Source organism: Microcebus murinus, chromosome 12, assembly GCF_040939455.1.
Source record: "Microcebus murinus isolate Inina chromosome 12, M.murinus_Inina_mat1.0, whole genome shotgun sequence".
Classification (NCBI taxonomy): domain Eukaryota; kingdom Metazoa; phylum Chordata; class Mammalia; order Primates; family Cheirogaleidae; genus Microcebus; species Microcebus murinus.
This window is the reverse complement of record NC_134115.1, coordinates 76,549,852-76,571,111: the sequence shown is the minus strand read 5'-3', so window position 1 is coordinate 76,571,111 and position 21,260 is coordinate 76,549,852. Positions and strand designations below refer to the sequence as shown.

Below are 21,260 nucleotides of genomic sequence, written 5' to 3'. Positions count from 1 at the left end.
TGCTCTGTAGCCCAACATCCCAAAATTTCTTTGAGATTGAGACACTAAACACAAATCCAGTCAGTTTTAATCCAAATGCATTCTCTACTGGCTCTAGAGTAGAATTCGGAAACACAGCCAACTCTGGAGCAAAGCACTGAAACATAAAAATCTCTACTACTCAGCTTAGAGCCACTCAGACTAAAGGAGACTGTCTTGGAAATCCTCCAGACCTCTTCTTTGCTTTTCTCTGGGAGCCCCTGGACATTCATGGGTTAATCAGGAAAGTGGTGACCACAGCCAAGCTCGGGGCTTGGTCACTGAAACCTTTGGTAAGCAACAGTTGAGCAGTGGTTAATGGCAGCTTGACCACACTGGCCTATTCAAGAAAGATCAGAGGAGTGATTTTTTCACTTAAAAACATCTGTGTCTTGAAAGAACAAGACTTTCTCAAATTCATAAAACTAGGAGTTTCCAGGTTGTTGTGTGTGTTCCCTCCCGTCTCCCCCTTCCTCCTGCTCTCCAGCTTTCCAAATTAAGATCTGTGTGTTCCAAACTGTGTCCAAGACGAAGTATGAGTCACATTACCTGCAGGGAACCCACTCAATGCCAAGAAGACCACGCAGAGTGCATTGTCCCTGCACCCTGCTTTGTTCTGCAGACCTCAGGGCTCCCCAGTTCCCTGCTGCAGCCTTGGTGGGCAAGGGCTGGAAACCACTGCTTGATTGGCTCTCTTCTCTTTGCTTTTGAAGAGCAGGCAACACTCCTGTCTGGGATGCCTCAGTCTTAATATTTCCTAGGAAGAGACTCTAAAGGATGCGACACAATGACTTACATGATGAGCAATAGGACAGGAGCTGCTTATGCTTTTAACGGTGTCCTGCCAGCCTTCCAGCTCAAATGAGGACTGTCCTTCTTAAGGACAAAGGCAGCATTTCACTCTGTCCTTCCTTCCCCTTCAGATTTCAGAGGTAGGGACAGTGACTGTGTTGTGCAAACTGGGGAGCTTTGTCCACCAGGGGTCTAGTGGACACTATTGATTTATGTGTCCACCATCTCATTAGCAGAATTCTCTGGGACAAGGACCTTCCAGAGTGATGTTTTCCCCCAGTGGCAGGCTTGGCCAGGGCAGCACACATCTGCACAGAAGCAGGGTGTTGAAGCAGCTGTCTGAGATGCAGTCCCTGGGAATCAGGGATCCACAATGTGAACTTCTCAACAGCCCCTGCACCTGTCACATGCCTGAACCTTCCCTTGCACTCTGGATGTCATACATATCTTAAAGTCACAGGAATGTGGGTCGTCCAACAGCATGACCTTGAACCCTTCCCTTAGTCTACATTCCTCCACTGTAGAATGAGGCCATGGTACCTTTACCTTGGAGGGTTGTTGTTAGGATTGAAAGAGTTTTTGCACAAGCAAACGTTTAGACACACCCTACGGACTGAAAACACACAATGACATTTTCCTTCTTCGTCACTCCCAGCTTCTTTCTTCCTGGATTTAGAGAGAGACAGTCCTGGATGTAAATTCTAGACTTCCCTGCTCCAACTCTGGACCACCTGTAGAAACCTGGGTAAGTGACCTAACCTTTATAAGTCTCAATTTGCTTCACTGTAAACCAATGAAAATTACAGTGGCTCTCTCGTAAGGTGGTCATCAGGGTTAAATGTGTGGAAACGGTGTAGAGTTCTTGACGTAGAGTGAGCACCCTGGTGGCTCAGCCATTCACATTGCTCCCATCATTACCATCAATTATTATTATTTATGTTATTATTATTACTGTCATTGATTATCAGTGTGGAGTCATTCCTTTTCCTCTCTCTTAATTCTATTTTCCTTCTTCCCTCTTCCCTCCACCGCTCCTTCCTCCCTTCTTTCTTTCTCTTGCTCCTTCATATCCTCCTGTGCTGAGCCTCTCACCAGGAGACCTCTCTGAAGGAGAACCACTCCCCAGCCAGAAAGGGAGTCCTTTAGGTTTCCATCCCTCTCTGCAAGAGGCTAATCCCAGGGACATCCCTGAGACCCCAGTCTTTCCTGCCTTTACCCCAGGGCCCAGCCTTGAAGCCGTTTCCTGTTTTTTGCCCAAAGCTGTTAGCAGAACAAAGAGATTTATTCTTAAATATTTGCCATGAGCCCACTATATGCCAGGCCCTGTTCCTGATGCTGGAACACACAGCAGTGAGCACACAAAAGCAGTAGCGACGACAACTTCTCATTGTACAGCTAACAATTGGGTGTGGGGGTGGATTATGGAGACACAGAGGGGCAGAAAGAACACTGGGCTGGGGTTCAGGGTGGGTTCTCAGGACTTCTTCTTCCCCCAACTCCCACAGTGGCACTTGCCTCATTTGCAATGTGAAGGGATGAACCAGGGGATTTCAGAAGGCCCTGCCTAGTTTAGTCACCTATGGTATTAACAGGAGACTGTAACCTGGCATCATTTATAGACACATTTATACACACTGATTTGTGTATTTAATCCAACTGTAAAGGAGATATCACGCAACGGATACTATTTCCAACATCATCATCTAATGAATCCATAAGCACTTCCCGAGTATTCTCCACATAGTAGATCCTGTGCTAGGCACTGAAATACCTAGGTATAAGGTGGGACCATAGCCTTAGCTGCCCACAGGTCATTTGGTATGAAAATCTGCAGACACAAGTAATGCACATGAAACGTCAGGCCCATTAATAAATTAGCCTGCATGCGTTACCTATAAAACGAGATCAGGAAAGTCCTCCTACCACCTCTTCCACCCCGGCCTTGGGCTTCTCAAATGCTAATTCTGCAGCCAAACTCCAGCACCAAGAGGTCCTGGGTCCATTTGTGCATGTTGGTTTTCCAGGGAGAAATGGATTCGGCGAGGCCCATGAGAGGTGCCCCTGCTAAGAGGCACACTGCCAAGCCAGGAAGGTCTGGATGCATCATTAATGAATCCAGAACTATTAGGAACAACAGAAGAGTGAAACTCCTCATAGTTGAGCTTGTTGGGGGAGGGGTATGGAAGAGGCACCACTGGAGCCCGACCCTGTAGGGTAGTTAAGTTTTAAAGAGGTAGAGGAGCCAAAAATGGTGTTTCCAGGTAGGGAGAAAAGGAAACCCTAAGGCATGTTTGGAAATTGCTAGTTGGCCCATTCTGCCTAGACCATGACCCTCAGGCAATGGGCTATGAAGCAGAGTACAGATGGGACAAGGTGACACTTTGAGATTTTATAAGCCAGGAGGAACAATATAGAAACCTTCACAGGTAAGAGATACCTGAGGCCAATACTCCTTGTGAATGATGGAGAAGAGACTCCAAAGACAAAAGTCCTCCAATGAGAATTTATACAGAATTAAAAGATTTAAGACATTGAATTACAAGAGGATTAGTATATAACATCTCACTCCAGGAAAGAGAAAAATTTCATTTAAAAGAATCTTTGCAAAGGCAGTGTGGTGTAGTAAAAGTACCTGTGCTTTGGAGCCAGAAAGAACTGGATGTGCTTCCTGTTCTGCCACTTAAAATAAGGGCCCTTTGTGAACCTTTGCTTCCCAGTCTGTGAAATGGGCCCACAGTCCCCACTACACAGGTTGGTTATAAGAATTTAATGCAATGACCGAATTGCATGAATTTAGGCAGCACTCTTTCCCAAGCACTTCCCCGAGTGCTCTGTGTATGCTATCTTACATAGTCCTCACAGTCTTTGCTTAGTTATTGTGTTTTACAGACGAGGAGACTCAGGCCCAGGGAGGTTAAGTAACTTGCCCCAGACCTCATCCCGAGTGGCAGCACCTGCTCTGTCCAACAAGGCAGCCACTGTCCCCATGGGGGTACTTACATTTTAATGAATTAAAATAAAACATTCAGCTTCTCAGTTTCATGAGCTACATTTCCAGGGCTCAAAACCATAGGTGGCTAGAAGCTACTGTAGAGGACATGCAGGTGCAGAACATTTCCATCATCGCAGAAAGTTCTAGTGGGCAGACGGTCTGGAGCTTGGGGCACTGATACAGTCCTGCCTTCTCTGGAACATAAACTCCGACCAGAGCGCCCTGGTACGTGTCTGTTTATCCCTCCCTGCCACGGCACTGAATTGACATTCTCCCCCTGGGTCCCTTGCTGCCAGGCAGCGTCACCGCACACTTGGGCATCACCCAGGTGACGTCCACATTCCTGAGTGCGGTATCTTGCCAGCAGACCAGATCTCTCCCAAACCTATGCTTCCCCCAGGGGCCTCTCTCCCAGGAAGGTGAGAAATGCAGACATCAGCCAAGCGTCTCCTTTTACCCCCTGCACATATAGGTCCAGTTTGGAGAAGGGTCCCAGGTGGGCAGGAGTCCCAGGGAAGTCTTTGTTGGACCTCCCTGGCATGGAAGTGTGCCTCTTAGCGGGGGCACCTCTCACAGGCTTACCGAGTCCATTTCTCCCTGGAAAACGAACATGCACAAATAGACCCAGGACCTCCTAGCACTGGAGTCTGGCTAGAGAATTAGGTAGGTAGGATTCGAGAAGCCCGAGGCCCGGGTGGAAGAGGGGGGGTAGGAGGCCCTTTCCGATCTTGTTTTATAGATAACACATCCAGGCTAATTTATTTAAGATGGGGAGAGACAGAGACTGGGAAGTAAGGGGCTTGAAAAGAAATAAATAAATTAAATAAATGCACAAAAAAATCCAAAATCCCGTGCACAGCCAAACCCCAACTCCCTTCGAAACCCCATCCTTCGGGCCTGGCTTGAGAAAGTTTACTTTGAGACTTAGAGAAATGAGCATGTGGTTTTGGGGACAGAACTCAATACCGCCGAAGCACAGGCTCAGCGAGCTGGACTGGCTGTTGGTTCCTAAGCGCATGACAGCCCCAGAGAGTGAGCGCTGTTTACATTTTTTACATGTTTCTTGGGTACAGAACATGAAACTAAATTACACAGCAAAGGCCATGCTGGCTGAACGCTGCTGACCCCACTTAAAAGAAAACAATAATAAAAAAGAAAAACAGAGAGAAAAGAAAATGCAAGACAAAAATGGTCTTAAAAGAGCCTGAGCCAATGACAGGGATAGAAGGAAGGTTTCTGGGCCTGAAGCTACGATTGAGAAAAGAGGACACAGAGAATAAAGGCAAAGAGATAGGGGTGGGTGGGTTTAGAGGAAGAGGGGAGACAAAGTCTAAGAAATCTAGATGGGCCGGGGAAAGGGTAGGCAGGATTATGCCTGAGCTCCACGGAGAACCAGGAGAAGCAGCCCCAAACCACAAAGCCTTGCTTGTTCCTGGGCTTCAAGTCAAGAGTTAACTGGCAAGTGAGAAAGGAAGGCTCGCTATTCAAAGCCTCACTGTTCCACGTGGCACTTTCCCCCATCAATCAATACATGTTTTCTGGATGCCTACAAATACTAGGCCCACGCTCTCATTGCTTTCCTCTCTTACAAATTCTTGTTGCTCCTGCAGACTCAATTTACCTGTGGATAAGATGCTTCCATAGGGATGCGAACTGACATGAGCTGATGTAAGAGCGGTCATGTCCTGAACACTTTATGTATGCTAAGCCCACTGGACCCTGATGACAAGCCCCATTATATGACAGCAGGCCCATTATAAAGATGAGGAAAACTGAGGCTCAGAAAAGTGAAGTCGTTTGCCAGGCATCACACAGCTCATAAAGGAATAGGATTGAATTCAGGTCTTTCTGGCTAGAAAGCTTATGCTTCCTCCGTGAAACAATGTGGCCACATTACAGTTTTTAAAATTTCCCGTAGGTGCCCGGTTGAAAAGAAGAATATTTTCACACGTAACCTCCTCCTTGACTCAGTCTCACCCTTCCTTCTCAAAGTACATCCCTCTACATTAATTCCATTTGTCCATGGATCACAGCACTTTGCTGACATTTGTCTTTTCTTGTCAAAAGGACCAATTTTAGTGTCTTCTTTCCTCCATGGGACACTAGATAGTGCTTGAGGGTAGTGGTTGCATTGTTTGTCTCAATGTCAACCCATTGCTGAAAACGATGCTTTGGACACAGTAAGTAGGTTCTTAAGATTCCATCAATTTTGAATCTAAATACAAGGATCATTTTATAACAGATGAGAGGTTCAGGGAAGCTGTTTAATCTAAGTCCAATCTTAATTAAGTAAAGTAAGACCAAGAGACTCTCAAAGTCTCTCTCAGCTTAGATTTCCGTGCCCAAAAGACTACTCTCTTAAAAAAAAAAAAATTCATATGTTGTTCCTAATTGGATTTGTCCCTCTGTTGCCAAAACATCACAGGCAGATAGAAGTGTTTCTTGACAAATCTGTCAGTGGCTACCAGAAGGAAAACCACATTTCTAGATCAACTGGCTCATCTGTGACAAGCACCTGCCATGTAGCTCTTATTGCCCCTATTTTACAGATAAAACAATGTGTGGGAGCAAAGAGAACTGACTTCTCAAAGTTGCACTGCTAGTAAGTGGTGGACCCTGGAACTGGACCCAGAAACCAGGTTGATTTGATCCAATGTATCATTGATTTCCTTTAAAACTCCCGTCACTCAAAATTTTTCACACTGAATCTCAGAACTGATCACAGTGTCTGGAGTTTTGTAGATTTGAATAAATACTGAAAAGGTAAAGGAGTGAAAGGTGGAGAGAAGAGAGGGCAAGGAGGAGAATCTGGTAAATTCCTTTGTTGGAATTCTATAAGGTTCAGTAGCTTTAAAGTCTCTCCCAGCCCGAGGTCTCCATGATAAATTCTGGGGTGGTTACACCAACCAATGCAGGGGGCTCCTTTATAATGCAGGCTCTGATTTTACTCCTCTGGATGGGTTTTTGGGTGCCCCACATCAATGGGACAGCATGAAATAGACCATGGTACTTTCTGTTCCTGTCTCCTAGATGACTTGCACATGGGTTCTTGAAAGATTATTCAGAAACCACCAGGAGAAAGCAGATCTCTTGGGTATTTGGGAAAACTGCTTGGAATCTTCTCCAACATTTCAGTGTGTTCCCTTCGCCTTTCCTCCTTCCATCATCGGCAGAGCTGTCCCATTTCACGAATGAGAAGAGTGGAATGCTTTGGTGAAGATGAAGGCAGGCAGGGCAGGCAGAGAAGGAACAGACAGACCTTAGAAGTGACTTCAGCACTGGGTGGTGGGTATGGATTTCTTCCTGCTCTTTGCAAACAATGTCATCTAAATAGCATTGGGGAGATTGCTTATCAATGCATCATTTTCAAGCAAGGCTGTTTTAATATAAAAGGCCAGTGGCCTGGTGTAAGAATAGAAACTAGAAGAAAGAGAGCCATTGGCGAGGCTGTTCAGCAACCTGAGCCCCGGTTTCTTCATGTTCAGAGAGGAAGAGAGTAAGACTTCTCAGTAGGGTTGCTGTGAAATATTTAGGTCATTAAATACGAAATATCTGATTTTGAATCAAAAGTGTAGTTTATTATATCTCAAACAAGAAGCGGTACAATTAATCAAAGTATGCATCTTATCTATTGACACAGTTTTGCCATCTTAACGGTAGCTTGCTTATGTTAGCAGCGAGGAAGCCTGGAGAGTTAGTGGTGATGAAATTGTGAAAGACGCTTTCCACAGCTTGTTGAGAATTGAATATTTTTCCTTGCAAGAAATCGTCCAAAGCCTGGAAGTGGTAGTCAGCTGGCGCGAGGTCTGGTGAATATGGTGGATGATAGAGATTTTGCAAGTCCAACTTCTGTAGTTTGAGCAGTGTTGTTTGTGTGACACGTAGTTGAGTATTATCTTGCAAGAAAACTGGCCTGTCTCTATTGACCGATCTTGGCTGCTCAATTGCATTCTCATCTTAAAAGCATTCTCATCATTTCATTCAACCGGTTGCAGTAGACATCCGTTGTAACTGATTGACCAGGTTTCACGAAGGTGTAGTGGATAATACCAGCGCTGGACCATCAAACAGACACCATTAGCTTTTTTGATGAATATTTGGTTTTGGACTGTGTTTTGGCACTTCATCTTTAGCCAACCATTGTGCCGAAAGCTTGCAATTGTCAAAAAGAATCCATTTTTCATCACATGTAACGATACGGTATAGAAATTATTCGCCTTTATGTTGTGACAGCAAAGAAAGACAAACTTTGAGATGATTTCTCTGCTGGCACTCATTTAATTCACGTGGAACTCATCTATCCAGCTTCCTTACCTTTCCCATTTGTTTCAAATGATCCAATATTGTTGGAATAGCAGCATCACACCTTGCTGCTAATTCACGAGCAGGTTGAGATGGATTCATTTCCACTACAGTTTTCAGCTCATAATCATCCACCTTCGTCTCAGGTCGCCCACGTGGCTCATTTTCAAGATTAAAATCACCAGAATGGAACTTCTCAGCCCATCGACCTACTGTGTGTTCATTAGCTGCATCCTTTCCAGACACTACACTGATATTTCAAGCTGTCTGTGTAGCACTGGTTCCACTAAGGAACTCATATTGAAAAATAACACGGATTTTTGACTTATTCAGGGTTTCACAAAAGTTGCTCTAAAAAAGGTTTTTAAAAGATAACCACAAGCCAAAGCATGCATTTGAAAGAATCAGGATGTACCTTCACAATAAAAATAAAACAAGAAGCGTCAAAGTGAAATGTGAGAAATATCAACTGTCAAACTTAGTACTTAAAGAAATCAGACTTTTCACATTTAATAACTTAAAATATATATGTGTAATAAAGTGCTTCAAATGCCGAGTTCAGGGTCTGGCATACAGGAGGTGTGTAACTAATGTCAGTCCTCTCCTCTCCATGATCATCTGATCATGTCAGGCCCCTGCTTGAAAACTCAGACAGGCTCCTCATTGCCCTCAGGGTCAAGTGAAATTCCAAACATCTACAGGATGTCTCTGGCCACCTTTCCTAGCTCATCTCTCGTGACTTCCACTTTATTTCGTATTGCTCTTTGGTCTTTTTCTGTTTTGTTTTTAGGACATGCCTTCTTCCTCCTTCATTTTCTCTCTCTATATATATCTCTCTTTGTCTCTGTCTCTCTCTCAAGCTCTTCCATTGACCCCTGTCCTATCCCTCAGGTTATCCTTCTAGTCATCGAAGCTTGGCAGTCACTTCCACAGGAAATATCTCCCTGCCCTCTTCTGGGTCCCCCTGTCTGAGGGCTCCCTACACACTGTGCCATACGTGTACATTTACAGAGTTCTCACTCTTGTGTCCAGAGAACCCGGTGCGTATCTAGTCCTTTGATAGCCGTCAAGAACACACACATCTCGTGATTCTCTTTTACTGGCATTTCAGGGTTTCCTGTGTGCAGCACATCACTTGTGACGAAACTGTAAATTGAGCAAAGACCCCTCTTCCATCCCATTGTCCTCTTTGTGCCTTTCTTCCCTTTTTCTTCTGTATCCCAACCGTAATGAGGCATCCATCTCCAAATCTAAGAAATCTTTTCTTTACTGGCAGGGGTTGGCAATTTAAAACACTTCCTACGTTTCTCCTCTTATTTCCATGCACATAGTGGAGAAGACTCTCTGGAGAGGGCAGAAACAGTGGGTTGCTATTCGGGGTATTGGAGAGAGCTCCCCCTTTCTTGGTGTTCCTTAAATGTACGCCATGTGTGAAAAGGTACAAAGGACACTAGCTCTTCTAGTTTGTTCTCATGCATCAGTCATTGCAGCAAGTTTGAATTGTCTGGTCTGTACCTGGATTTCTATTATGAACACAGTGACCTATGTCTTGGTTCTTCCCATTACAGGGTGAGCATTGAAACATGTCACCTTGCTTTCGGAGCCTCAGTGCCCTAATCTATGTAAAGTGACAACATTGATTCCTATTTTTGTAGTTGCTTTAGTAGAATTCAAGGAATTTGGTGCAGAGCCTGGAAGAACTTGGTAAATGTTATTTTTAAAATTTGTCTAGGACCTTCTGGAAATAGGCAAAGGACTCTTCTATCCTACATGCTGGCTCTCATCCCTGCTGGCTAAGTAACCTGATAGCAGTGTGGTTTCTTCCTCAGGGAAACTCCCCTAGATCTCATACTCTTGGGTCTTTAGCTACTGTTTCTAGCTGGACACACCCCTCTGATAATATGGCAAGCTCCTGGAGGGCAGCAAAAGAACCAGCACTTCTTTGGAGTTTCTCAAAGTGCCTGCTGCAGTTCTGAGTATGCAGCAAACATTGGCTGACTTGATTAGAGTTAACTCAACAAAATGTTGACTGAGCTTCTGTACTGTGTGGGCCTGCAGACAGCTCTGGGGTGCGGAGGGGAGTCTAACATGAACAAGACAGGGAATTAACATTTGTATTAGTGCTACTCAATACATGGGAAAACCTGGCACAGTTTTCTCTGCAAACTCAATCTCTACCATGTGGGTGTTATCTACCTTGATCAGGTAGATCTTATCATTCCCACTTTCTATGGGAGGACACCAAGGTTCCCAGAGGAGTAACTTACTCAAGGTTCCCAAGTAAGACTAGAAGTGAAGAGGGCAAACTAGATCTGTGTGATTTCCCCTTAACCTCATTAATGCCCAGGCTCTTAACCTCATTAATGCCCACGCTCTTAACCTCATTAATGCCCATGCTCTCTCCCTCCCATTTCTCAGTGCAGGACTCCTATGTGTGTGTGTATACACATTATATATATTATATATACAAAATATACATAATATATACACAATATATATATATATATATATATATATATATATATATATATATATATATATATATATATATATTTGAGACAGAGTCTCACTATCTCCCTGGCTAGACTGCTGTGGCATCATCTTAGCTCACTGCAACCTCAAACTCCTGGGCTCAAGCGATCCTCCTGTCTCAGCCTCCAAGTAGCTGGGACTACAGGTGCAACGCCATCATGCCCAGCTAATTTTTCTATTTTTAGTAGAGATGGAGTCTCACTCTTGCTCAGGCTGGTCTCGGACTCCTGACCTCAAGCAATCCACCTGCCTCGGCCTCATAAAGTGCTAAGGTTACAGGAGTGAGCACCACACCCTGCTTCCAATATGTTCCTATTTGATCAGATGAATCAATGAGTACATAAGTTGTTATAACTCAGGATATATATGGTTTGTATTTTACTAGAGACACAAACTATTATCAATGTGCCAAGGAATAATAATAGCAACTCGAAGTGAAGCCGCAAACAACTGATATACCCAATGATGGGTTCGTGGACTATAAAGTCAGAGAATCAATCACGATGAAAGGAGAGATGCCCAGGTCTCACCTGCCCTTGAATGCAGAAATCTCTTCGATAGGCAGCCCAGCCTGCGTGCTGCAGGACATGGAACTTCCTATATCACAAGGCACTCCACCCTACTGCGGAGAGTTCTCATTCTTAGAAAGATTTTCTTTACTTTGGCCCTCACACGACTGCCCCTGGAAATGCTTAGTCTAAGTTTTACCCTCAAAGGATTAACCAAATAAATCGGTTGGTTGACTGAAGGTCTGTAATCTCTAGGAGAGCGCTGTACATTCCAGATAGTATATCCATTTCCTCCGCGGGCCACTGAAAAGGAGGGCAGTGCTTGTTTGGGTAGAAGGAACCGGACTTTGGGGCTTTAGAAGAAATGCTGGGGCTGGAGGCAGAAGGAAGGAATATCTACACCTCACTTTGGCAGCCTTCTGTGTAAAGCATTAGAGAAATGTGAAACATGGAGACCAAATAAGAACAAGACGAGATCCTTGCGAGCTCTTAAACTAAACCAGGTTCGGAGGTTCCCAGAAGGGAGATAGCTTGACTTTTTTCGGTTCATTTCCATTTTTGTTCTGTCTCAGGAACTTCTTGATTCCAGCTGGGCCAGGAAGGTGCATGGCCAAAATATCCAAAGAATGTCTCTTATGATAGGATGTTCAGCCCAATTTGCACAACCAGGAAGTTTTGATACTTCTGATAACGTCTGGATAGGAGACTCAATGTTCAGGGTTAGCTTTGCCCTAACCAAATTTGGGAATCTTGTCTGAGGAGAATGCGTGAGAGAGACTGGAAACCATTAGCAGCGGCAGGCTTCTCCAGAACCAAAACTGAAGTTTCGGTCAGCATTCTCGACCCGTACAGCACAGCAAGTGTTGCTTCTTCGTAGTCGTCACAGAGATCCTGCAGACTTACTGTGCTAAGGCTGCGCCTCTTGACAGAATTCTCACACCTCAGTCCTCCACGGTGACAAGGTCAAAGGCTGGGTCTTCCATTTCTTTGGTTTCTTCCGAAGGCTCTAGCAAAGAGCTGGGCACATAACACCAATAAACACCTGCATTTATCATTTTTAAATCATCAGGGAAAGGCAGAGAATAAGAAAAAACTGGATTCTAAGGAGGGAATGGGAAAACTTGGTCCTTTCATCATTCCCCAAGTTTAACAGAGTGTCCTTGCCAATACCAGGGGGTCACAGGACACGGCCACCTTGGCAGGAAGTGGGAGCAGCTTGAATTTGCAGGTGAGGGCAGTGACTCTGAGTCAGTTCCAGGAGAATTCGAGTACCTCATGGGGTCTTCACGGTGACACTCAACACTGAGATCTATCCATCTAGGACTCTTTCTGTTTCCTGGTGATGTTTTCCAGTTACTTCCAACTTTTGGATATGACCTCATGTTCCCAAGCTCCCAATGTCATCTTCCAAGAGATTCTCCAAATACCAGATTCTCCCCTTATGGGCTGTGTGACTTATCGGGGAAGCCACTGCACTTCTCAGTTTCCCCAAGGTAGATAATAATGCCTCCCTTGAAGAATGGCAAAGGGATTGGCTATAAGGTGTGTCTATGTGTCCAGCACAGTGGCTGGTGGACCGTGATAACTACTAGCACCTCTTCTATCTGCTTTAGTACTCACTCTCTGAGCTCATGCTCCTACGGGGCGTATTCATAGATGACTTGCGGGTGTGTGTGTCTGTGTGTGTGTGTGAGAGAGAGAGAGACAGAAGGAGAGGGGAAGAGAAAGAGGAGAGTGTATGAGCATGTTGGGGGGAAATGAGGGGCACATGGTACATCTTCCCATTTTATTCGGAAGCCCAATTGCTAAGAGCCTCCCAGCTCCTCCTTTCAAGCCATCAACATCTTCACTAGAGGCCCTGACAGGGTGAAAATTAACTATCAGTCTCCTCTAATCACTGTGGAAGGTAATGAAGGGCATGGTTCTACTTCCTCCTCATGCTCTGTCGTCAGAAGGGAGCTACGTTCGCACTTCAGGAATAGCCTTTTCCTTGAATTATGCAGCCTGTGTGTGTGTGTGTGTATGTGTGTGTGCGCGCGTGTGTGTGCGCGCGTGAGTGTACATGCATGTACATGTGCATGCATGTGCACCTGTGTGGGGTGGTGAGGGCGTGTATGTGTGCGTGAACGACTTCTAGCTATTTGCTTTCAGATGAGGAATTCAGGAGACTTTTGTTCTGCCGCGCTCTGCCTGGCCCTCCACCCAGCCTGCACACATGTCCCCTCCCCTGACCCTGTATTCTCCAGTGAGCTGATCTCATTATGGCAAATTTAGTTACAGCTGAAGTCTCCTTGTAACAAAGATTATGTCCAAGCCCAGAGTAATGGAACCTAGTCGATTTCATTAAAATAAAATTGGTTACAATGAATAATTCAATAGGATGATTTTGTTTCCTCATCTCCTCTTTGTAGATCGAAGAGCTAGTATTTATAATGATTTCTTTTTAAATTGGATTTTTGTTTAGGTAGAGATCATCGCCTGTAATTCCTGACAGCCCCCACCTTGCAAGACTGGAATAATTGCCCCACGAAGCCTCTTTTCAAATGCTGAGACTGGAAAATTATCTCTCTCCTTTTCTCACATTAGTAGCAATAACCTTTGGGTGATTTTTAAGCACAGCTGCTACCTCAACTTTTGTTCCTGCGAGGTTCCGAGTGTGTTAACAATTCTCTTGTTTGAGTGATGCCTTTTAAATACTTTTAGGAACTGGGTTCTATTGCTGGCCTCAGCCCTGTTGTTCCGGAAGCAGGACATGGAAGATGAGGGGACAAAGATGAATAAAACTTAAACCTGTTTCCAAAGAGCTAATAGCCTAATGGGGAAGCCAGACACACAAACAGATACTTAAGAGTTCAGCGTGATAAATGCAACCACACAGATGAGTTCATCAAGCACAGAGACAGCGCAGGGGGAGGATGAACCATAGTCACTCATGCATGCATGCATGCATCATTCATTCATTCAACAGGCTGGCCCTGTACGGGAGAGGCATTGGGCAATGCCATGTTCCCATTTCTTTCCCCTCTCCTCGCAGCATTCAAAAATAAACACAATGGGGCCAGGCTTGGCGGCTACAGCACGTAATCCTATCACTTTGAGAGGCAGAGGTGGGAGGATTGCTTGAGACCAGGAATTTGAGACCAGCCTGAGGGAGAGGAAGACCTTGTCTCTGCAAAAAAGTTCTTAAAAATTAGCTGAGTATGGTGGTATGCACCTATAGTCCCAGCTACTAGGGAGGCTGAGGCAGGAGAATCACTTGAGCCCGGGAGTTTGAGGCTGTAGTGAGCTATGATGATGTCACTGCATTTTAGCCAAGGTTGACAGAGCAAGACCTTGTCTAAAAAAATAAACATAAATGAATAAATAAAGGATCTAATAATGTAAACACAAGAGAAAATGAACCAAGAGATGATCAAATAAATGTTCTTACTAAGAAAGGAGGTGGTGCTATCCTGTACCTCACCCAGTGATTCCTCCGTGAGCTCCAGACAATGTCTTATCTCTCTTTCGTCTTGAAGCCAGCCCCACCCACTGAACCTGTTTCACGGAGGCGACATTAGAGAGGGCTGTCTGGGAATAATGGCTCATCTGCAAGGCCAGGAGGCAGGCTGGTCTCAGAAACGGCCACTAGGCAAGGCGGGCACAAGCACTGAGTCATGTCTCTGGGAACTGGGAGTCTCGGAAGAAGGCAGGTGCTCGCTCGGCAGGATAATTGGAAAGGCGGCTCTGGGGACAGCACGGCCATCACTAGAATCACACAGCTCTGGTGGCCCCAACACTCTTGCTCCCTCAGCTAAGCTGCCAGTCTCCTGGGAAAGAGCCGTGGCACATAAATAGTGCAGTCGGGGACTTCAGGATGAGTCACAGCTTCTTAGAATTGGGAAGATCCTTGGAGATCACCAAACTCAACTATTCTCTGTTTTGAGGATGGGAAAAAATGGGGCCCAGAGAAATGGGGAAAGCAGTCTAAGGCCATGTGGCAAATCATGGTAGGGTTACTGTTCATTCAGGGAGCACACAATTTGGCACCCCCCCCCAAAAAAAGTGGGACTTTTAAAATGAATTCATTCTTACCTTGTTGAATTCCATGGGTATATCCAAAATAGAGTTATTTCCCCAAATTTGCATAATAACAGGTAAAGAACTAGAAGGACAGTCACTACCCCTACTGTGCTCATGCTCCTTACCCTAACCATTCCGTAGCTAATCCTTTATGCATGGTACTCAGGAGGACCTAACATTGCGTTTGGCTAAAGATATGCTCGAGTGGCCACATCCAATGACACTGCCTTCATGGTGGGCAGTGTCTGTGGGAAACATTGCACATGGCTGGGATTTTACCTGGGACGCTGCTGGCTGTCCGATGATGACCCAGCCCGGGCACTGCTGGTCTTGATGGGATACTGACGCGTTGGATGCCCACTGATCGAGGAAGCCCTGGGGCGTGTAGACACCACAGTCTTTAATGCTAGTTTTTCGTTCAAACTCTTCACATACTCCATCACCATCGTGGAAATAGCACCGGCTGGGTTCCTCTGCAGGAGATGATGGACATAGAAGGGGAGAGATTAGATAGATATCTGGTTCTTCAGCCTCAGCTTTCATGAGCGACCGTGGAATCAGACATCCAAAACCATCAGCACTGTCGATCACAACGGAAAATTACGCAGCCTACAAAAAGAAGGAAATCCTGTCATGTGCAAAAACACGGATGAACCTGGCGGACACTGTGCCAAGTGACACAAGCCAGCCACAGAAGGACAAATACTGCATGATTCCATTCATGTGAGGCATCTAAAGTCCAGAAACTCATAGAAACGGAGAGTAAAATGGTAGTCCCTCGGGTCTCGGGGGAGGGGAAATAGAGAGCTGCATTTCAATGAGAATGAAGATTCGATCACACGAGATGAAACGTTCTAGAAATCCACTGTGCATTGTGCTCGCAGTGAACAACACTGCACAGTACACTTAAAACCATGCTAAGGAGGTAGAGATCTCATGTTGTGTGTGTGTGTGTGTTTTTTTTTTTTGGCCACAATACAAAGAAAAAGTTCACAACCACTTTCATTCTCATTAGCCCAAGTGAGCCTCCCAACAACTTTGTGCAGAAGGTTTATTATTCTAATCTTCCGCAAATGGAGCTGATTTAACTCCAAAGAAGATTTCAGTTTTATGGAAAAAAGGAACTGATCTACAAGAGAAACTGGCTTCAGTCCTGGCTCTGAAACTGAAGTGCTCTGTTACTTTGGGCAAGTCTCTTTCCCTCTCTGGGCTCAACCAGAACAGAGAAGGTGATGAGACTACTGGGACTCCAAGAACCCTTCCTGTCCAACGCTCTGGGCTTCCGAGAGCTTGTCAGATACCTTGGAAGTTTCAGTTAAAGACCCGGTGAATTCTCAAGCTCCCATATAATCCAAACCGCAGCCAGCGTTTCTGATGGCATGATGTAAAGCTGTAGCTGGCTGCAATGATTCGCACTTAGCGGCAAGGACAAGGATCACACAGAAGCACAAGGCCCGCAGTAGGGGGCCAGCTAAGCAAGTATGACCTATGCATGTTTCTTGATGTTTCAACACAGAACAATACAAGAAGAAACCTAGATGTGGCCATCCAAAATAGCTCATCCTGCCCATCTTTTAATAACTCTCATGTCAGCTCTTCTGTGCTATTTTCCCAACTTTTCTAAGCAAAGCTAAATACCCCCTCCTGTGTGGGTGCCTATTTCATAAAGAATCCCACTTTAACACTTCTCACACTGTGCTGCTATTAAGTCTACGCGATGCAGCTCCTCTGAAAGATTCTAAGCTCCTTGAAATGTGGTCCCTATCCAGTGTCTTAGGGTTGCTGTATAATTTATCACCTAAACTAGAGCATTTGAGAGTGCTTAGTGGTGCTATTCACAAGTATGTCCAGGCGATAGGCACATATCCTGAGAAAATCTGAATATCTCAGGCAAATCGGAATGTGTAGTCACCCTAAGGATCCTGCCTAATCTAACATATCCTTCCCAGAAAGAATGGAGTGAAGTTCTGGAGAAGGCACTGAATTTATGGCCAAAGACTAAGGTTTAATTTCTGTCCCTTATGTTAGCTATGTAACTTTGTGCAACTGGCTTCACTTTTCAGCTTCCAGCTCCCCATCTATAATGTAGAAATTATAGTCCCAGCCAGGATAACCTCTTGGGATAATCCCAGAACTCTCACAGGAAATGAACATAAATGTGCTTTGTGGATTCTAAAATAATCGTGAACAGAAAAAATACTCCTCTTCTAAGGGGTTGATTTGCTCCTAAGTGGCTGAATTAAATCAGCTTGTGAAATCAGTACTCACTTGAAACACTTTCAAGCAACATTCCCCCAGCTAGAAAGAGCCAGGGTCAAGGAGAAATAAGACTTGCATTTCTACGATGCTGATTATCCGAAAAAGGAGTCATTGAATTCAGGGGCAGCAGAATCTTGAGCCCTTTCCAAGGTCCAAAATCCTTTGTTTATTTCTGCAAACAGTTTACATAATAAAATACTGTCAAAAGAGCCAGAATAAATCAATTCATTATAATTCAATTATTTAAGGATGGGTTTAAGCCAGCTGAGGACTCCAGTGACCAGTAGCGTGCCTGGCAGTTCGACCATGGAAAGAATACAGGCTCAGCACTTCTCAGTAGCTTCAGCCTCTTGGTGACTATGGCCAACCTGCATAAAATATAACTTAGGCCCAACTCAAGGACGGCCAGCCATACACCCAGACTTTACTCTTTAGAAACCCAATAAAGGGGACTGCAAGGAACAAATATTTTGACTTTAGGCAGAGGTGTGTATATATGTCCTGAGTCTGCCACATATAAGCTGTGTAGGACTTAAATAAAATAATCTAACCTCTCCGAACTTAATTTTCCTCATTTGAAAAAAATAAAATAAACAGAGGTAATGATCTTTACCCAGCATCGTAGCAGTGATTGCATAAGATGAGGTGTGCAACACCAGCCCCTGCACCCGTTGTATCCAATGGAAAACTGAGAGCTAGAGGAGGAAGCCATCTGAATCCCCATCACAGAGAGAGCTGGTAGCAGAGCAAGAGGTTGCCTTCTTACACCAAGCAGAGAAATTGCCCCCCCCCACATGCAGTATCTCCAGAATGATGAAAACACAACCTCTAGAGAATCAGATCATGGGGTTGCCTGACTCTTGGCACCACTCTCTCCTCCTCCAATACAAAGGCAAATCGGGTAAGATTATAATAAGATTTATTCTCTAGGATGACATAATTCACTTCCTTAAGGGAAAAAAACCACAAAAAAACAAAAAGAACCTCTCAGAGTGGCAGGAATTGGGGCTAGGGTTGCGTTTATCATTGCGTTAATTTCTTCCTGATCATGTTTAAGACCACAATACATCTGTCTGCTTGGAATCAGCAGAGACAGCGATAGACGAAGGCAGCTAAATAGGTATGTAGGTAGGCAGACAGATGATAAATAGACAGGCAGAGGAAGCGTTAAAGGACAGAAAAGAAATGGTGTTAGAAAGCGAGAGAAAAGGGGGCTATGGAGATGCCTGGTTTCTTCTCCAAGATTCTGCTGACAAAGCTCTTGTGAGTCCCTTTTTTAAAATAACATCCTTGGACTCTGCTATTCAGTTTCTGTTGCTACTGGTGTCCCGGGGGGCGTCAGCTACATCTGCCAGTCTGCATCTGGGGAGTTCTCTCTCCCTCTCGACTCCCTCTGCCCCAAGCGCTGAAGAGAACAGAGTGAGGAATGGAATACAAATGTGTGGCCAGGAAAAACAAAGACAGCAACAACAAAACAATAAAACAAAACTGGTCTTCTTGTTTTCATTACATCAATTTACTTGGTGCTCCCTGAATGCTTTGTGCTGGGCACTGAGTGAAGAGTTTGAAGTCCATACCAAAGACAAATTGTCACCCTGTCACCCTGACTTCCACATAGTAGCTAGGTGACATTGATAATAATACATTTAATTGGGAAGGGCAATGTGACAATTTTGCACACACACACACACACACACACACACACACACGTATGCGAACACATCCTAAAAATCTAATAGACTTTTGACGAATATTTGTTGAATGCATGAGTCACTAAGATTTGGCATCCCTGATGCACACATTCTTGTCCAAATGTAGTTTAGACTCTGTACCCCTTGAAAATTTTCTGCAGATTATGTCTTAGGGCAAAGGAGAAGCAGCTGAGATACCGGCGGTGACTGGCTTGCTGTGAAAGTGCACTGGGCTTTCTGATTTCTCCGTCCCACCTCATCTTCCCCTAGCAGGAGGGAATTCCTCATTTCAGATCCATTCCCTTTCATATGGTGACACATTTAGAAGTCTGCTCTGTCCACCTAGGAGACTTGATATGGGTGGGGTGGTGTTAGCAAAGTCTGTCTTCCCCAGTTGAGCTCTCATATGCCAGAAACTTTCTTTTCCTTTTGGAAGAAATGAGCTCAGCTTCAAGAGCCTGAGGCAGATGGATTTTCTGGAAGTGGACAGGCATGGCTGATGCCGCCGTCCCCACAAATGACTTTCAATTTCCATTTGTCTGGGGCACCCAGATGAAATGCCATGCCCCCAGATTCCTGCAGCACATCCAAAGGACACCATTTGAGATAAGCAGAGATTGTTATCCCCGTTGGGAAGCGTGGAAGTCCAAGTCTTATGGAAATGAGCTGGGTTTGCCCTAAAGTATAAGCAAAGGCTGGGGTGAGAGCTATTGTTAAGAGTTCTTATTCTTTTTTTTGAGACAGAGTCTCGCTTTGTTGCCCAGGCTAGAGTGAGTGCCGTGGTGTCTGCCTAGCTCACAGCAACCTCAAACTCCTGGGCTCAAGCAATCCTGCTGCCCCAGCCTCCCAAGTAGCTGGAACTACAGGCATGTGCCACCATGCCCGGATAATTTTTTTCTATATATATTAGTTGGCCAATTAATTTCTTTGTATTTATAGTAGAGACGGGGTCTTGCCCTTGCTCAGACTGGTTTCGAACTCCTGACCTCGAGCAATCTGCCCGCCTCGGCCTCCCAGAGTGCTAGGATTACAGGCGTGAGCCACCGCGCCAAGAGTTCTTATCCTTGACGTCAGAAACCCAGGATTTAAGTTCCTGATCTGCCTCTGATTATTGCTCAATCTTGAACATGGTATTTCACCTCCCCAGCCTTTAATTTTCCCATCTACAAAATGAAAACAAGATTATATTTTATACTTCCTCAGTAAGGAGCTGGGTATGATCAAAAAGCATAATAGCCTAATAAATGGGGAAGTAAAATCAGTCTTGAAGACAGAGGGTCTATTCCTAACAGTGATGATACTGGGATGAGGTAGGGTTTGGAGGAGAAGTCTTCTTAATTAGAGATTCTACTTTTATCTATCCAGCTCTAGATCCTAAGGTGTCTTGAAGGATAGAAATGATCAAAGAGGATGCATGAGCTATTTTCAAAATAAATGGCAAGGAAGCAAGCAAACAAACAAAAAAGAAAAAAAGGAACAACGTAAGAGTATTATGACTTATATTGGAATTATTTCAACACAACTGGCATATACTAATTATCTTGGCTGGATTAGAAACTCTGGTGATTTATGACATTACTGCTATCACTCAGGTGAACAAGTGAGAGAAATCGCTAAAGAGCTCATAGCTGGAAAGGGAGGAGGAGCTTAAATTACTCATGCCTCCCCCGTACAAGCTCTTAGGCATGATTTCCACAGGAAATCTCGTTTCCACACTGACTCTCACCAGTTAATGACCTTGAACAGATAATCACAAGTTATTGGTTACTGTAGAAACTAACTTAACCCAATGTATTCTTCAAACAAGGCCTGGGATCATGTGTATTCTTCAGAATAGTGGGTTAATTTAGGGAACTGTGGCTATAAGACTTCTATTCAAATTATAAATCTTACCATGTCCCCTCTTTGCACATGATCCTTTGATAGATCCCCACCACTTATAGGAGAAGATAATGTTCCTTGGCTTGGCATACAAGATCCCTCACAACCTGTCCTTTTCTTGCACTTTTCCAAACTGCCCATTCCATTTCATTTCTCGATGCCCTCACAAGGGTTGTTTTTCTCTGCCTGAAATGTGTTTTCCAGCTGTCACTTTGCTAACTC

General features: G+C 44.7%; 1 protein-coding gene across 1 annotated transcript in view; it reads right to left on the bottom strand.

Annotated features, from left to right (window-relative positions):
• Nucleotides 1-21,260, bottom strand: part of PAPPA (pappalysin 1) — a 244,615-nt gene that overhangs the window by 82,395 nt on the left and 140,960 nt on the right. Inside the window, exon 10 of the mRNA XM_012768795.3 lies at nucleotides 15,487-15,680. Coding sequence (XP_012624249.3) covers nucleotides 15,487-15,680 — 194 coding nt within the window. The remainder of the gene's footprint in view (nucleotides 1-15,486; nucleotides 15,681-21,260) is intronic.